Source organism: Oreochromis aureus, linkage group 10, assembly GCF_013358895.1.
Source record: "Oreochromis aureus strain Israel breed Guangdong linkage group 10, ZZ_aureus, whole genome shotgun sequence".
NCBI classification, from domain to species: Eukaryota; Metazoa; Chordata; class Actinopteri; order Cichliformes; family Cichlidae; genus Oreochromis; species Oreochromis aureus.
The window spans coordinates 33,953,052-33,971,858 of NC_052951.1; the positions used below are offsets into that span (position 1 = coordinate 33,953,052).

Consider the following 18,807-nt stretch of genomic DNA (forward strand, 5'->3'; position numbering starts at 1 on the left):
ATGTCATAAATAGCAGGTTCAAGTAAAGAACTTGGGTGTGTGGTTTGACACGGTGCTCTTCTTTGACTCTCATGTAAAAAAGACAACAAGGACTGCCTTTTATCACCTAAGGAACATAGCTAAAAATCAGACAAGTTTTATCACTGGGCACTGCAGAGGTTCTTGTCCATGGATTTGTGTCTTTGTGCATTGATTATTGTAATGCTCTTCTTTCTGGGCTACCAAAGAAAAGTTTTAGAGGTTTACAGATGGTGCAAAATGCAGCAGCTCGCTTTTTAGCCAAAAGTAGGAAATTTGAGCACATTACCCCCGTACTGAAATCGCTTCACTGGTTGCCTTGTCAGGTTTGAGCAGATTTTAAGGTCCTGTTGCTCACCTACAAAGCTTTAAATGGTTTGGTGCCTTCATATCTCTCTGACCTTTTGCAGCTCTATGTTCCATCTCGTGCTCTCCGATCTCAGGATACTGGCCTTCTAAAAGTTCCTAAAGATGGAAAAAAGACTATTGGTGAGCGTGCTTTTTCTTTATGTGCCTCATATTTGTGGAACAATCTCCCTCAAGATATTAGGCAGGCATGCTCTGTGGAGGTTTTTAAAGCTAAGTTAAAGAGGTTTATCAGTTTTTAAATTGTATTGTTTTTTCTGTATTGTTTTTATTTATTTATCTTTTTTCTTCAAATAGCTGTTCAGCACTTTGTTTGAAAAAGTAACTTAGTTACAAATAAAGTTATTATTATTATTATTGTTGTCTGGGGATGTAGCATTTATGTGAGAAGCTGTATCTTTGTGCTGAGACACCTTGAAACATTCAACATGGCGGCGTGGACAGACGTGTTCCTGTCTTCGTTATGCTCTTTTTTCATACAGTCGTAAGCTCCTGCTCAAAATCAACAGACACAAATCCATGAACCTTTCACACGTGGAAGAGCTACGAATCACACCCAGGAACTGCGGACTGCTTCGGAGGCATCTACCATCAGCGACCCCCGCTACTAGATCTGGCTCACAGTGGAAACAGAAGAGGGGCAAGCGCGGAGGCATCCGCAGCAGGTTGTTTAGTGTAACACTGAGGGCTGTGGGAGCGCTGCAATTTCAAATTCCTGTGTATGATCTGTACATGTGGTTTTTGACAATAAAGCTGACTTTGACTTTGAACTGTGTATTCAGCCTGTAGTTAATAAGAGTCCTGTGTAGGGTGTGTGTTGGAGGACCGTGTAGTAAGTCTTATCTCCCAGTGTAAAGTCCACCTCACCTTACAGTATGAAGCACCTGGAGACAACTGCTGTTGTGATTTAGAGCTATATAAATAAAGTTGAATTGAACCACATGTGTGAACTATAATAACCCTGCTTACTTATGTGTGTTGCTTTAAGAGAAGACAGGAAGTGGACAAAACCATTCTATATGAGGATGGGGGTGGATGGGGACTGTGACTCTGAAACTGCCTGTTAGGAGGATCAAAATTGAACTCTGAACAAACACTCAGTGCTAAAAATCTGTGTGTGTGTGTGTGTGTGTGTGTGTGTGTGTGTGTGTGTGTGTGTGTGTGTGTGTGTGTGTGTGTGTATCTGTTATTATCAGTGTGTATGTGGCAAGCAAACAAGTTAAAAAGGTTAAGGTGGTATGTCCCACCTCCACTGTCATCACACCTGTAACAGACCCTGAATGGTGAAATATGATACTGAGCAGCTTTCCCGCCTTCTGCAGAACCTGAAACTACTGGCTGCTCTGAAACTCATAAAGAAACTAAGCTGCAGCTGAAAACCAGCAGGAGTGAGTATCATTTAAATGCTTTCCCTGAAAGTTACAAAATAAATGTATTAAAGTTAAGAATTTTACATTCATAAACTATTGGTGATCTTGTGGTTTGAACATAGAAATGTGAGAGCAGATTATCGCCTGTTATGGTTTCTGTTTCCTGTAAGTGCGTGTCATTAGGACAACAGGACTCTGGAGATTGAAACAGCTTCTCCAGCAGCTCTGTCCTCAGGCAGCATCAGGAAGATGTTTGTTTCAGGGAAGCTTTATTTCAGCAGACCATGAACACGCCACCTCTGCAAAAATCTGTATACAGTGTATGTAGTATGTAGCTGCTCCTTATTGCAAAGAGGAACAGGATGAGCAGTGTCGGAGCTACAAAATGACCTGCAGCAGGTCAGTGGTGTGAACGTCTGTGAGCAGACAATCAGAAACAGTAGGTCTGTGCTCACGGCCCAACACCATGTAGACAGACAATAACAGAACTGAACAGTTGACCACTGGCACCCTGTTATTTTCACAGATGAGAGCAGGTTCACCCTGAACACATGTGACAGACTGGGTCCTCGGGTCCTCCTGGTGCACAACACCCGGCCTCATGTAGAATAGAATAGACCTTTATTGTCATCGTACATGTGCAACAAAATTGTGGGTGCTCTGCACCAACTGTGCAGGAATAAAAATATAACTTGCAGGACAGCAGGAATAAATAACAGACAAGAGGAGCAAATACAATCAAGAGACAGGCACACATTAGTGGACAGGTTACAGAGTGGTTGGAGGTAGTGCAAAGAAAACACTTGGTCTGAGTATAGAGTCTGTGTGTGAGTGGACTGAGTGATGAGGGTTACTCACACCATGGTTCAGGTGAGGTGAGGGGGTGGGGGGTGTTTGTTGGCATTGATCTTCTTTTCCATCAAACAGTGAGACATCCTCTCACTCCATCCATATTAGCACAGACGTCAGATCGATGAGATCTGAGGTGTTCTCAAAGTGTTCCTTTCACTTTGATGAGCAGTGCTGATTCTCAGCTGGGGGAATGTTTTATATGTCCAGCTTGCCCCTCACTAAACCCACTGAACGAAGCACAAATTGTGGGATGTGTTTTCACAGGAACGTGCGTGTACTCATTTGGTGAAAATGTCTAAATGTTGTTGTTTGTTATTCTGATCTGCTGCTGAATCGCTTTCTCACTGCTGGAAACAGAACACACACCAACAATACCTGTTCAGCCAATCACATTCATTTCCCTTTGATCTGCAGTGATTTCCACGTGTCCTCCATCAGGTTGTTTCAATGTTTCAGTGGATCCAGTTTAAAGTTTCAGGCTGTAATCAGCAGCACTAAGCGTGCTCAGTGACAAAAATAAAAACTGGATTTCAAATGTTTACTTTACTGCCATAAATCACCAGATTAACCAGTTTCTGTCGCAATTATCTCTTATTTGTTACAGCGCTGCATTTTACTGTTAGATTTTAATCACCATTTTATTATCATAATTATCTGATCTGTTTGGATCACTTTGTGCAGAGCATGAGTCACATGACCCCTAAAATGCCCTTTTTTACACGAGAGCTCTCAGAGGGCGGGGCCATTGAACTGCGTTACAATAAATATGGAAACAAGGCTGAAAGTAGAAATGAAAACTTCTCAGATGAATGTGAGATGCAGTGAAAACTGCACAGTGTGTTGGCTTTATGGAGCTGGTGTAACAGAGCGTTTCTGTCTGTGTGTCAGATGTCAACAATTTTGGAGGAAGAGTGGAAAACAGCTCTGTTCCAGATCGTCAAACAGCTTGATGAGCCACAGTACAAGACCATGATGCTTTTTCTATCAGAAATCCCCAAAAGTGTAAAGACCACTGAGTCCAGAGAACAGATGCCCCAAGTAATCATCGAGCACTTCGGAGAGGAAACATCTGTCCATAAAATCAATGAAATAATGGATCGAATACCTCGGAGGGACGCTGCAGTGCAGGACCGACTGCGCCCCTTTGTGGAAAGACTGAAGAAGAAACAGGAGGATGAGAGAAGAGGTGAGTTCATACTGTGACCTGATGTTTATGTGAAGCTTCTACAGATGGTCTGTGAGTGAAAGCAGAAGCTTTAATGGTCAGTTCAGGTGATAATAAAGAGGGTTTTTTTTCTAGATGTTTGATGTTTAGATGTCTTTCTACATGTTCAAATGAGAATCTAAGACTTTACTTGTTCAGGTTTATTCATGTTATTGTAATTCCACATTTTTTGAACAGTCAAAAAATGTATTTTAACATAAACTTGTTCGTTTTTATGAAAGTGCCACATACACATCACACGTTCCCACATTAAACCAGGGAGCACTGGGAGGGTTTCATGTTTACTTTGTGGAGAAAACTGCTGCCTCACATGACTTTAACAACCTGTGTGCTCAACTTTTAAAAATGTCACTTTCAGGGAAGAAGAGGAAACAGAGTGAAACTGTTCTGAGGTCAGCAGACAGAAAGGATGGAGCTGGTGAGTACACATCTATCTGTATGGAGTCACAGTGGTTCTGCTGAAGGTTAATGTTGTTTTCACACCTATAGTTTGGTTTTTCTGATCACAGAAAAACTCAAGTGAACCAAAATGTTTCTCTAACCATCAGAGAATGTTGAGTCCACTCATTGGTCAGACATGTCTGAAGGCAGGAGCCACAAAAGTAAAACACTGCACTGGTAGATAACATGGTGAGTTTACATAAATGTAACAGCTAGTTACTTGCCTGAACTGACATCTATGGCATCCTGCTGCATCCCAGAATGCAAAGCGTGGCTACAGGAAGGCGCTTTGCTCCAACTTACAGCATTCCTGGTAATTTCTTTGGATCTGGTGTTTGTTTGGAACAGGACCGAGACCGTGTCCTCCAAAGGGTCTTGGTGCACTTGTTTTGGTTACACTCGAGTGTGATTACTGTCGGTTCCTGCATAGCCCTGAGTAACCTGTAACAACGGACCTGACACTCGGTACTCCCAGAGCTCCTCCTACAAGACATCCCACAGGGAGACACCACAAGAGACATAAGAGACGCAAACCTCCACACGCTCTCAGTGAGAGGGTAAATATTGGTCCCATGCTGCATAGCTGGGATGAAAAGTGCATCATCCAGAATGTGAGGATGATCTAACTTCCCTTCCCAGGGCGACAGAGGAGTGTGAGTCCTGATTACTGCACGAACCACACTCTGGTGCCCCTCTTTAAAACGTGGGACCACCACGCTAATCCAGAGGCTCTGACCCTGATATCCATGCAGTGTAGCAAAGACCCGTCAATCAAATCAACTCTGGTTGACCAGCTGACGTCTGTGAGCTGACTCAAAAACTCCAAAGGCTAGACAAGCTAATCAAACTCAATAAGAAATGGTTAGCTTGTGGCTTGTTGGCCGTCACGTTGTTGGTGCCACAACAGGAACCACAGCTGCATGTAGCTAAGTCAGTAGTTGAGATCGGTAACTCAGCCCATACTGACTCATCATTGAAGACCAGACCAGAGCTCCCAGCACATCCTCAGTAAACACCAGAGCACAGCAGGGCACCAACTCACGCCCAGGTTATGATCACACAGCTCTGCTCATGGATTCAGCTGAGTCTCCATGTGGCTGCACATCTGATGCTGGGCTGGTGTTTGGCTGTGCGTCGAGGTGAGCCTGACTATATCTGGTAATCTCTCAGCCTCAAACACAAGCTGAGGCTCACTGGCCACCACAGAGTTGACAGTACAGGCTCCAAAAGCCAGTTTGGATTGGACTTAATCCACAAAGACTGGACCAATGCAGCTCTTCCTCTGGGTGGGGAACTACAGGAGGGTGTATCCATGTGTCCGGCTCCAAACAACTATATTGCATTAAACCGACAGATTTGAGGGTTTTACCTTCAAACCAAAGTAACACAATTTCTTCTCTTATAGGTGAGCAGAAAAGCTGCCAGCCTGACAAAGTAGGAGAGAAGTCATCATCATCAGCACTGAACCACTCCCTCAGTCAGGTATGGTCATTTATTCTGCTGCTTTTATATCTCCTCAAATCAGAGGAAGAGGAGGAAGGTGATGACATGACAAACACAGAGACACTGAATCCATGTTGACAGATTATTCATATTTTCATACAGTGTTTAACACACAGTCCCTGCGTTACATTAACATAACTCTGATTAATTCCTCTGAGTTAATGAATGATCGCCTGTTTTAATTTTGAGCTGCTGGTTTCCTCAGACTGATCCTGGGACAGCAGAAAAGTCCAAGAAGAAGAAGAAGATGGAAAACAAAGATGCATCCAAGACTCACAAGGTACCTGCTGCTCTCAGAATACAAGGGAACAGAGGGAACATGTTATTAAAGTGAGGGAACCGATTAACAAGTCAAAGAACCTGATTGGTAAACTGAGGGAGGCTGCAGGATGATCCGGTCTGTGGTTTTGGAGGATTGTTGCATGAAACAGCCTCAATCTTAGTATTTATTGTTCACTCTGATTTGAATACAGGTACACTAGTCCAACCTGAGGGTCGGGCCCCTGAAAGGGGTCAACAGATAAATGTGAGGTGTCAGCTCATGATTAGAAAGAGATATAACTATTTCCAGATCAACATACAAATACCTGCCTCCAGATTTTGGACTTTCTTCACTTTTATAGTTGCGGTGAAGTTTTGAATGACAATAACAGAGAAATGAAAAAGACTCAGAAGACACTGTCTCTTGATCTCTTCACTGCCGGAGTTACACTGTGATTGATTTTCTAAATTTACTGTTTCAATGTATAATCTAAAATAACACAGCTGTGTGAGTCCAGTATGTCTCTGTGTCTCAGGTGCCAACGATTTCAGAGACAAACTGGAAAAGAGCTCTGACTGCCATCCTCGGGCAGCTGAACAACCCTCAGTACAATGAGATGCTGACATTTCTGAAAATCCTCCAAAAGAAGAAAACCACTAAGTTCAAAGAACACTTGCCCCAAAAGATTATTGAGCGTTTCGGAGTGGAAACTTCCATCCGGAAAGTCAAAGAAGCACTAGATCAGATACCTCGGAGGGACGATGCAGTCCAGAAACACTTGCGACCCTTTGTGGACAAACTGAAGAGCAAACAGGAAAAGAAGAAGAAGGGTGAGGTCACACTGTGAGGTGTGTTAATGTCAGACTTCTACAGACAGTCTGTGGTGGGACCAAGCTTTTATCACAAAAAACACTGTTTTTATAGCTTAATGTGCAGCATTTAGTCCACTTTGCATTAAAATGAGAATCTAAACCATCATGTCCCTACTGTAACTCCTAAAAACGCAGAGCCTTTAAGGGGGGAAGGATCCTCCTCTCTGTGGAGAGCAGGGGCAAAAGTTCATCAAAGGATTCATTGAATCTGAAATCTCTGCACACACAGAGAAACCTGCAGACCGGTACTGAGGCAACACCTGCTGCCATCCAGACGATGGCTGTTTCAGGGACACTGCTTCTTATTTCAGCATACGATGAACAAAGCACCTCTGCACTTACACTGACATGTCTGCAGTCCACACATGAAAACATCCGCAGCAGGTTTTTAAACCAGCTACTAAACTAAGGAGCTGATTGAACATACTGTGATCAGCTTTTCAGGACCTGAAAACTCAGTGTCTGATCTCAGAGTGAATCAGCTCGCAGTTTGAAGTTAGAGTTTGTTTTCTGCTTCTCGAACAGAAGCCAGATCTTAACAGCATTTTTCTTCTTTTAAAGGTAAACGGATAAACTCCCAGCGTAAGGTAAGAAGAAATAAACCACCATTTTTAACCACATGGCCCCTGCAGTGCATCACAATTAATTTGTGTTTAATTAATGATTGTTGTGAATTTGGTCTCCACAGACTGATCCTGTCGGCATAATGAAGTCCAAAAAGAAGAAGACGGAGAACAAAGATTCATCCCTGAGATCAGCTGAAACCACAGAAACTCCAAAGGTAGCTGCTGTTTTCAGCCCATGGCCTATGAATACTGTATCATCCATGAGTTTGAACAGAGCCACCAAAACTCCCGAAGTAGCTGCTGTTTACTCACTGCAGGGTGTAAATGTGTTTGAATTGTTTTTGAGCCCGTTTTTATTCAGTTTTTTTAGTATAACATAAGGTAACAGCTTAATAAAAGAGAGGAAATAAACTGAGGGAGTACATTAATAAATCAAGGTAACAGCTTAATAATTTTATAGAATTGATTGGTAAACTGAGGAACCAGAATTGTGGGAACTGATTAATAAAACGAGGGAAGTAATTAGTAATTAGTAAACATAAGGAACTGAATAATAAATGTAAGTAGTAAAAGAAGGGAATAGATTTATAAACTGAGTTAACAAAGTCATGATTTAAGAGAACCTATTGATAAACTGAGGTAAATTAATAAATTAAAAATAACTAAAAAATTAAAGGAACAGATGTCTTGATGCATTCTCAATCATCCAGGAAAGTAAATCTCCAAAAGTTGAATCTGTTCATCTGGACGTAGCGTTTTGTGGGAGAAACGTTTCGTCACTCATCCAAGTGACTTCTTCAGTCTCAGCTGACTGCAGGTTTCCCCAAACCTTATAAACAGTACATTTGCATAATGACTGAAACCAGCCCACTGAAGGAACAATGGGCTGTGGATGAGTGGATGCGTGACAAAACGTTTCTCCCACAAAATGCTACGTCCAGATGAACAGATTCAACTTTTGGAGATTTACTTTCCTGGATGATTGAGAATGCATCAAGACCTTTTAACCCACTTTGGCAAGGACTGCCTAAAGCTTGTACGTCAGTATGAGCAAACAGCACGTAAGATGGCGGACTACAGGAACCACCTGAGATTCAGCCTCAGATGCCGACAAAACAGGATTACTCCTAAAAGTCTGCAAATGAGCTCTTCAGTTAAAGGCTTCCGGGCAACAAAAATCCTCCAGAAGGCACAGCATCAGTTGCTTAATGAACGGGTGAGGCAAACAAATTTTACCATCGACATGCTAAAATCTCAAGAGGAGCGGATCCGACAGAGACTGACTATGCTTTTAGATGAGAATACTCTTAAAAAGGTGTTTGACTTTACTGAGAAGGCTCGTCTAGCACAGCACAAGAAGTCTAAGACCAGGCAACAAAGGAAGTTTGACTTACTTGTTGTACGTCGGAAACAACCGCAAAATACGGAGAGTGTCCTCAGTGGCCAGAAGAGACAAGGATGTGACTCGGAGGATGTGGACAAGTGGGTGAAGAATTTGTCTGACAGACAGCTCACCCAAACAGAGAAAAACATCCTTGCTAAAGGGTTGAATTTTGCCATCACACCGAGACAAATCCCGCTAGTGGAGCTGATCACAGCCACAGAAACAGCAATTCGTAACAACAATATTGCAGAAGTGGAAGCAGAGCAACTACGGATGAAAGTTTCGGCCTGTCTCAGCAATGCAAAGCCCCCAGCATCCAACATCACCATGGAGGAGAGGAAGGCACTCACATCACTTAGTGATGACAACAACATTATCATCCTTTCGGCAGACAAGGGGAGGTGCACAGTATTGCTAAACCAGAAAGACTATCATGAGAAGATTTTGTCACTACTCAGTGATGAAAATACTTATGAGCCACTGAAACGAGACCCAGGAAGTGGTTACAGGAAGAGGGTGATAGACTGTCTGAAGCAGTTAGAACAAGACAAGGCTATCGACCGGACCTCATACCACAGGCTGTACCCAGGGGAGTCTACACCAAGGCTGTATGGTTTACCGAAGATACATAAACAGGGTGCACCTTTAAGACCGATTGTCTGCATGATCAACTCGGTCACCTATAACATCTCCAAGTCCCCCCCGACACACACACACACACACACACACACACCCTCTCACATCATCTATAATTGACTGAGACAGGACTCTCTTCCAGACACTCTAAACCCACCGGCACAATGTACATTTCAAATTCCTTTAATTTTAAATATGTTTATACTGTCTATTCTGTAAAATAGTCAGATTGTCTATTCTTATTTAATTCATTTAATGTACAGAATTCACCTGCTTGCTGCTGCTACTGCACATTCACCTAATGTATATACTATATATATATAATGTTCTTCCTCTGCCCCCCCCATTTTTGCACATGTCGAGGAGCGTGTTAGGCTACATTTCACTGTGTGTTGTACTTGTATAACTATGCATGTGACAAATAAAGAACCTTGAACCTTGAACGCTCAAAAGTTTGGTCATACTTTACGAGAACGGATGGCAACAGGGCAACTTGCAATAGAATAGAATAGAATAGAATAGAATTTAACTTTATTGTCATTGCACATGCACAGGTACAGGGCAACGAAATGCAGTTTGCATCCATCCAGAAAGTGCTTTAGCCGTGATATAGATATATTACAATATATATTAGCAATAATATAGATGTGTAAGTATATTACAGAAATGGGTCTATTATGGTATGTTATAATGTACACAGTGTGAAGTATGTTATGAATATTCTATAACTATAAGTATGTACAGGCTGTAGTGAGTACAAGCTATGTACAGGTTATGAACAGGATCTAAATATGAAATAAAAAACTATACAGAAATCTGAGATATACAGCTATACAGAAATGTGAACTATGCAAGTTATAAACAGTTGTAGGATTAAAAATTATCGTATGTACAGAATGATTATTTACACAGAACTATACAGTAGTGCAGTTAGGATAAGTGAGATATGTGGATATTGTGATAGTGATAAAGTGCTAGTGGTTGTGGGTGTGTGTATGTTCAGTCCATGAGTTTAACGTGGGTCAGATGTCAGGAGGCAGAGTTCAGGAGTCTGACAGCTGTGGGGAAGAAGCTGTTCCGGTACCTGGTGGTCTTAGTCCGGAGGCTCCTGTAGCGCCTCCCAGAGGGCAGGAGGGTGAAGAGTCCATGTGATGGGTGACTGGGGTCTTTGATGATTTTCCCAGCCCTTTTCAGACACCGCTTCCTGTAGATGTCCTTTATGGCAGGAAGTGGTGCTCCGGCGATGCGCTGGGCAGTTTTCACGACCCTCTGCAACGCCTTCCGGTCCGAGGCAGAGCAGTTCCCGTACCAGACTGTTATACAGTTGGTCAGGATGCTCTCGATGGTGCAGCGATAGAAGTTCACCAGGATGTCTGAGGACAGGTGGTTCTTCCTCAGAGTCCTCAGGAAGAAGAGGCGCTGGTGAGCCTTGTTGACCAGCTTGGAGCAGTTGGTTGTCCAGGTGAGATCCTCAGAGATGTGGACTCCCAGGAACTTGAAGCTGCTCACACACTCCACAGCCGTCCCCTTAATGTGGATGGGTGGATGTGGGTCAGCATTCCTCCTGTAGTCCATGATGAGCTCCTTAGTCTTCTCAGTGTTAAGCAGCAGGTTGTTTGTGTCGCACCACTCAGCCAGACGATCCACCTCCTCCCTGTAGGCAGTCTCATCGTTGTCACTGATGAGGCCAATCACCGTGGTGTCATCTGCAAACTTAATGATGGTGTTGGAACCATCAGCAGGTCTGCAGTCGTGGGTGAAGTAGAGGAAAGGGCTCATCACACAGCCTTGTGGTACACCGGTGTTCATTGTGATTGTTGATGAGCAGCGGTTATCCAGCCGGACATGTTGGGGGCGGTTGGTCAGGAAGTCCAGTAACCATTTGCAGATGAGGGAACTGATGCCCAGGTCTGTCAGTTTCCTGATGAGTTGTGAGGGTGGATTGTATTGAATGCTGAACTGAAGTCTATAAACAGCATTCTGGCGTAGGTGTTGTTGTTGTCCAGGTGTGAGAGGACAGAGTGCAGTGCGATGGAGACTGCATCCTCTGTGCTCCTGTTCTGGCGGTATGCAAATTGGTGGGGATCCAGGGTGGGGGGGAGACAGGATTTGAAGTGTGCTAAGACCAGCTGCTCTAAGCACTTAGTGATGATGGGGATGAGTGCTACTGGGCGGTAGTCATTGAGGCTAGATGGGTTGGAGTTTTTGGGTATGGGGACGATGGAGGTGGATTTGAAGCAGGCCGGTACCACAGCGTGGGCCAAGGACAGGTTGAATATGTCTGTCAGGACTCCTGCAAGCTCCCCAGAACACGCTCTGAGAACACGCCCGGGGATGCCATCAGGACCTGCAGCCTTGTGGACATTGATCCTGCTCAGCACCGCTCCTACATCGGTGGGGGAGAGAGTCAGAGGTTGGTGGTCTGGCGTCATGTCTGTTATGGTTGTGGTTGTGGGGTTTCCTCGCTCAAAACGAGCATAAAAGTTGTTGAGCTCGTTGAGGAAGGAGACATCAGAGGATGCGGGGGAGGGTTTGGTGGTCCTGTAGTCTGTGATGGTCTGGAGTCCTTGCCACATGCGTCGGGGTTGGAGTTGGAGAAGTGTTCTTCTACCTTCTTTTTTGTAATGGTGTTTGGCTTTTTGATGCCCTTCTTTAGATTAGCCCTGGCTGTACTGTAGGCGTGTGCATCTCCTGACCTAAAAGCAGTGTTGCGGGCCTTCAGGAGGAGACGAACATCCCGGTTCATCCAAGGCTTCTGGTTGGGGTACATGGTGATCCGTTTCTGGGTGGTGACACTGTCTGTGGTTTCGGAGATGTAATCCAGTACAGATGAGGCGTACTGGTCCAGGTCTGTGTGGGTGAACATATTCCAGTCTGTGTTTTTAAATCTGTCCTGGAGCACTGCGTCTGTCCCTCTGGCCACACTTTAATTGTCCTCACAGCAGGTTTCACACGTTGGATGAGTGGTGAATACCTAGGTGTGAGGAACAGGAGAGATGGTCCGATTGTCCAATGTGGGGAGGGTGTTGCTTTGTAGGCTCCAGCCAAGTTGGAATAAACATGGTCTAAAGTCTTGTCTCCTCTGGTGTGGCAGGAGACATGTTGGTGGAATCTGGGAGGACTGTCTTTAAGTTGGTGTGGTTGAAGTCGCCAGCAACAATAAAAGCAGCCTCGGGGTGTTTATTCTGGTGTTTGTTAATGGCTGCAGAAAGTTCTTTCATAGCCAACCTAGCATTAGCGTCGGGGGGGATATACACTGCAGTGAGTATGACAGAAGTGAGCTCTCTGGGGAGATAATAAGGTCTGCATTTGACCATTAAAAACTCCGCATTAGGTGAGCAGTGACTCTCAGTAGTAGTGGAGTTCATGCACCAAGCATTGTTAATATAAATGCACAAACCTCCACCTCTGGTCTTGCCGGAGTCATCTGCTAGCCTGTCGGCTCGGTGTGTGTGGCGTCCTGCTAACTCGATAGCATTGTCCGGGCAGCTGTTGTTCAACCATGTTTCGGTGAAAAACATGACATTTGAGTCCATAATCCGTCTGTTGTTAGTCATGGAGAGCCGTATCTCATCCATTTTGTTTGCCAGAGAATGGACACTGGCGAGGAAAATACTGGGTAAAGGCAGCCGATGTGGTGTTAGCTTTAGCTTAGCCCGTAGCCCTCCGCGCCTACCTCGCCTTTGTTTACGTTCTCGGCGCCAATACTTGCAAAGTAGATATTTCATTTAAGGGAGGAAACACTACGAATATGCAAAAGCATTTGCTCACAAAACACGCGATGACCTTAAATGAATGTCGTGTTTTTAATTCCGCTCCAGACTCGTGAATCTCAACCCAGCAGCAGCGGTAACGTTTGCACGTCCTCTCCCATTAATGCGGCAGGTAAATAATCAATTAACGGTGCATATTATGTTAGCGCGATCTGCCTTATTACAAAACCTGCCATTACTGTGCATTTAGGTGACCATGATGAGAGAGACAATCTGGCTGGCTCAGATGCTGGCAGTTGTCTCTGCAGTCTACCGGTAGCGTCTCCTTTCAGGCCAGGATAGACGAATGTCACCGTGCAGTGACCAAGTTTGTGGTAAAAGGCTTGCACCCATTTGCCACAGCAGATGCCCCCGATTTTCGGTAAGTGAATGTGTTTAATTGTAGGCAGGGACATTACTGGATATTCTTGTGTAATTGCTACAGAATAATTTATGTTATACTTTGTTATTGCTACAGAAGAATATTTATTTTATTATTTTACATTTACAATTTTTTTTCCGGGGACCCTGTGACACCCCATTGAAGAGCCGTAGGCTGTGGATCTCTTAAGATCTCACTGTTGGGTTTGTAAGGCCATATTACTCCTAAATTTCTATCTTGTTCAAAGAGAAGATATAAAACAAAGTTCTAAGCTAATCGACCTTAGTGTTCTCCTTTTTTAAAAAGAATCGATAAGAGAATCGATAAAGAATCGAATCGTTAAACAGAATTGAAAATGGAATCGGAATCGTGAAAATCTTATCAATACCCATCCCTAGTCATCAGGACGCTACAAAACAAAGCGAACACTATCCCCACTGACACAGCGGCCAGGGAGGCAGAAGAACAGCACATCAAGAAGGCCCTGAGTAAATGTGGTTATCCCAGCTGGACTTTTGTCAAAGCTGGAAAGGCACCTAAACAAAGCTCCAGCCGATCGAGGAGAGAAGGACAACCGCTGCCCAAGCGAAAACCTGTAGTGATCCCGTATGTGTCAGGAGTATCGGAGCAGTTGAGACGCATTTTTTCTAAACACCGTGTCTCTGTGGCTTTTAAACCCCAAAATACGCTGCGCCAAAAACTGGTCCACCCCAAGGATCGGGTCCCCCGACACAAACAGAGTAACATAGTGTACGTTGTTAAGTGCCAGGAGGATTGCCAGGATTTATACATCGGGGAAACCAAACAACCTCTGGCGAAGCGGATGGCACAACACAGAAGAGCAACCTCATCAGGCCAGGACTCTGCAGTTTATTTACACCTACAGGCCAGTAGACACTCTTTCAAGGATGAGGATGTACACATCCTGGACAGGGAGGAACGCTGGTTTGAGGGCGGAGTCAAGGAGGCCATTTACGTGAAAAGGGAAAGACCATCTCTGAATCGAGGAGGGAGCCTAAGGGTACATCTGTCACCATCTTACAATGCTGTGATTGCAGCCATTCCCCAACTCTCTGTGAATGGTACTCATGGCCATTGATCAGTGGTCTTTGATCAGTGGGTTTTGGTCAGTGATTGTTGATCAATGGTCATGGGAATTTGCATAATTATGATTAAGGAACTGACCTCACAGCCCATTGTTCCTTCAGTGGGCTGGTTTCAGTCATTATGCAAATGTACTGTTTATAAGATTGGGGAAACCTGCAGTCAGCTGAGACTGAAGAAGTCACTTGGATGAGTGATGAAACGTTTCTCCCACAAAACGCTACGTCCAGATGAACAGATTCAACTTTTGGAGATAAAGGAACAGATCAATAAACTTGGAGAACCGATTACTATAGTTATGTTACCAGATGAATTATTCGAGGGAACTTATTCATGAATTTAGGGAACTAATTAATAAATCAAGGTCAGTGAACCAACAAGAGAACTAATTGATAAACAAAGAAAACAGATTAATAAACCAAAGAAACCGAATAGTACTGAGTTAACAAATTAATAAAGTTAGGGAAGTAATTAATAGAGGGACATTATTAATCCATCAAGGGAACCAGACATTAAACTCAATAAATCAAAGGTGTATAATATACTGAGTTGACAAATTAATTAATTAAGGAAACTGATTAATAAACTGGGGGAACTAATGAAGAAAAAAGGCAACAGATGAGTAAACTAACAGATTAATCCACTGAACAAAAAGTTTATTAAATGGCAGTTTACACTCTCACAGTTAACATCCATAACTGACAGGATGTAATAGAGAAACTCAATTAGAGGTCAAAATGTATTCATATATCTATTAATATTTTTACATATTAATATATAATATTTATTTAAAAATTATCAATAATATTTATTAAATAAATAATTATATTTGGTTTTACCATAAGGCCCCTGCATTGCATCACAATTAATTTGTGTTTAATTACACTGTAAATGATTTTCTGTTTTAATTTGGTCTCCACAGACTGATCCTGTCGGCACAATGAAGCCCAAAAAGAAGAAGACGCAGAACAACGATTTATCTATGAAGTCAGCTGAAACCACAAACACTCCCAAGGTAGCTGCTGTTTCCAGACTGCAGAGTGCAAATGTTTGGGATTTTCTTCCTTTTTTAATAAGTCAATTGTTATTCAAATGCTTTGTAAAATACAAGGGAATAGCTTATAAATAATGGAAATGAACTGAGGGAACATATTAGTAAATCAAGATTACAGATTAATAAAGCAAAGGAACGGATTAGTGAATGGAAGAAACCAGAGAGTGTGTTTAAAAGGAGGAGCTAACATTTTAATACATTAAATGTAAGGATTGGATTAACAGATTTACAAACAAGGGGTAAAGATTAGTACCACATGACCATTAGGGGGCTCTGTAATTTGGAGTTTTTGGGTAACCGTGTGCTCTTTTTCAGTCTGATTGTTCAGAACCATCAAAGGCTAAACTGGAGGAACCAGTGAACAGTGATTCATCCCTGAATTTGAATGGAGCCACCAAAACTCCCAAGGTAGCTGTGCAGGTTCAGAGTGCACCTGTCCACACTGGGAGAGTTAAAATCAAAGCAGTCACAGCCTTCAATAAAAGCAACACTCACCTGGTGGTAAACGTAAAAACGCAGCTGAAGGAGTGTTTTGTGAGGACTCGTCTCCTGGCAGAGGCACTTGGCTACAAAATGGATGAAGGCGTTGAAGCCAGAATCCGCGAGGCAATGCCGATCTCAGCAGAGGCTGAAATGCAAGGAAAGAAAATTACGGCCATTAAAAAGGTGTAAAAGTGTATTTTTATGATTATTTAATTTTACCCGTCTCACTCTGTTTTTCTAAGCTCATGGTGTAAATGACCATTAAATAGTCACACATACAATGGACACACATATTTCAGTAGTATTTTCAAGTTTTTTGAATGTTTTGTGGTTTTGTTTTGAAGTTCAGCCTTTTATTTTGAAAGACAAAATTATAGTGCAAAACAGGAAAAAGGCTAAGTAGTAAGAAGTAATGTGAGATAAATCTCGCAGTGTTTTCTGGTCTGTTAGGTTTTTGGCATTATTTCCTCTGTTCAGATTGTCGGGTCTGTGGTTGTTGTTGAGTTAGTAGTTTCAGGCACTTTGTGTAGCACTTCTGGAAGTTGCAGATTTTCCCAGTGTTCCAATGACTGATGGATCAGAGGTGCTTTCAGACTCAAGGAACTTTTTCAGAATTTTTAAAAACTTTTTAAGTGACTGCATCTTTTTTTAGCTTCTGCCTCCAAGAAGCTAGGTGCTTGGAGTTCTTCAGTGGTTGAACAAAGAGGAGCATCAAGAACAGGCCCAAACATGGTAATATGCTATGTTGTTCATGTGGAGGTAACACGTTTGGACAGTTACCCTCAGGTAAAGTTCTCCTATATTATATACAGTACTGTGCAAAAGTTTAAGGTGAGAACAAATGCTGTAAAGAAAGAATGCTTTCAGAAATGGAAGTGTTAGTCATTTATTTTCATCAATCAACAAAATGCAGTGAATGAGCAAAAGAGGAATCTAAATCAAATCATTATTTGTGGTGACCACCCTTTGCCTTCTTCTAAGTACACTTGCACACAGTTTTTGAAGGACTCGGCTAGTAGGTTGTTCAAATATCTTGGAGAACTAAGCACAGATCTTCTGTGGATGTCGGCTTCCTCACATCCTTCTGTCTCTTCATGTAATCCCAGACACACTCGATGATGTTGAGATCAGGAGTCTGTGGGGGGGAACCATCACTTCCAGGACTTCTTGTTCTTCTTTATGCTGCAGATAGTTCTTCGTGACTTTGGCTGTGTGTGGGTCAATGTCCTGCTGCAGAATACATTTGGGGCCAAAAAACAATCATTTATATTCCTGAAAGCTTTCTTTGTTTACAGAATTTTTTCACACCTGCCTAAAACTTTTGCACAGTACTGTAAATAATAATAATGCTATTACTACTACGAATACATTTGTTGCTGTAAGTATTTTTAAACTCTGTGTAACATTTGAGACATTTTAGATGATAGGGAAACAAATAATGTTTTTATCTTATCTTACATACATAGTTATGTGTTGTGGATGATGAAGTATCCACTAACATTACACATGAAAGAGCTTTTCTACTTTTTGTTTGTAATTACCAAAAATTATTGAGACAAAAAGGAGAAAATGGAATCTCTCTTCACTTTTTTGCTTCTGTACATACATTTTTAAAATTTTACATACCAAATACAGTCGTCATTGTTCCCTTCTGCCTGACTGATAATGACTTCCTGTTAAATGGTGAATGATAAACGGTGTTACCTTTAATGTTAGATGATTTTCTTCCAGACTTAATCCTTTCTTTTGCTAACTGTAGTGTTCCTTTAAAAGCAGTTCAGTAGACAGTTTGAATGTCAGTAATAAACTAACGAAGCCTTTTTATTTGCTGGTTGTACTTTTTGACCAGGTTTTGATTTTGCTTCCAAACATGGGTTACAGGTCTGTTTGGTGTTCTTGAGGTTTTGTGTCTGAACCATTTCTTTATCATCACACCACATTAAAGCTGTGTTTCCTGTTCCTGTTCTCTTTGGCTTGTTGAATATTCAGTAGAGTTATTTCTGTTTCTGGGGTGTTTTTAAAAAAATTAAATTAAACCCACTTGCCTCCATCATACAATCACACAGGCCTGTGCCCTGCAGTGTTTCAGGCTTATTTGTTCTTGCGGGCAGCAACCTTTTATAAAAGTACAGCTGAACAGTATAATACCCAAGGTTATTAGATAATTTAAATGCCACTCTTACACAGAAACATTACAGTAAACATTCATGTTAAATCTGGAGGAATTACAGATTTATAAACATCATAAAGTGCTTCCACATTGTTCTGTAAAATATTTATACGTGTCCTTTACTGATCCATAACAGAGCTCCAACCTAGTGTGACAGGAAGCATACACATGAAGACTAGAATGAAGCTTTTTTTCATTTCTTTAATAAGAAAGATTCCATTAAAGTCATTTTCTCTTGTCTTTTCTTCTTCTGTCTGCACATGGTCAGCCAGTCATCCAGAGGTTACCAGCACTTAGCCTAAATATATAGTCAGTCTATGCTGTACATCTCATAGTGTTAAAGTCAAATCAAAATAAGTCATGTTAA

General features: G+C 42.3%; 1 protein-coding gene and 1 long non-coding RNA gene across 3 annotated transcripts in view; one reads left to right on the forward strand and one right to left on the reverse strand.

The window, feature by feature from the left end:
- LOC120442401 overlaps nucleotides 1-18,807 on the reverse strand; it is a 30,120-nt gene that overhangs the window by 1,755 nt on the left and 9,558 nt on the right. Inside the window, exon 2 of the long non-coding RNA XR_005614718.1 lies at nucleotides 16,283-16,415. This is a non-coding gene — a long non-coding RNA (uncharacterized LOC120442401). The remainder of the gene's footprint in view (nucleotides 1-16,282; nucleotides 16,416-18,807) is intronic.
- On the forward strand, nucleotides 1,033-18,229 carry LOC116333499. 2 transcript variants are annotated; one of them, XM_039618961.1, is made up of 11 exons: nucleotides 1,033-1,049; nucleotides 1,707-1,772; nucleotides 3,495-3,792; nucleotides 4,190-4,249; nucleotides 5,678-5,754; nucleotides 5,981-6,055; nucleotides 6,573-6,867; nucleotides 7,471-7,496; nucleotides 7,598-7,690; nucleotides 15,656-15,748; nucleotides 16,103-18,229. In XM_039618961.1, the coding sequence occupies exons 3-11, from the start codon at nucleotides 3,495-3,497 to the stop codon at nucleotides 16,457-16,459; spliced, it is 1,374 nt and encodes a 457-aa protein (XP_039474895.1). In that variant the 5' UTR covers nucleotides 1,033-1,049; nucleotides 1,707-1,772; the 3' UTR covers nucleotides 16,460-18,229. The 2 variants fall into 2 exon arrangements, with proteins under 2 accessions (XP_039474895.1, XP_039474894.1); XM_039618960.1 differs by lacking the exon at nucleotides 1,033-1,049 and having other exon boundaries at nucleotides 1,545-1,772.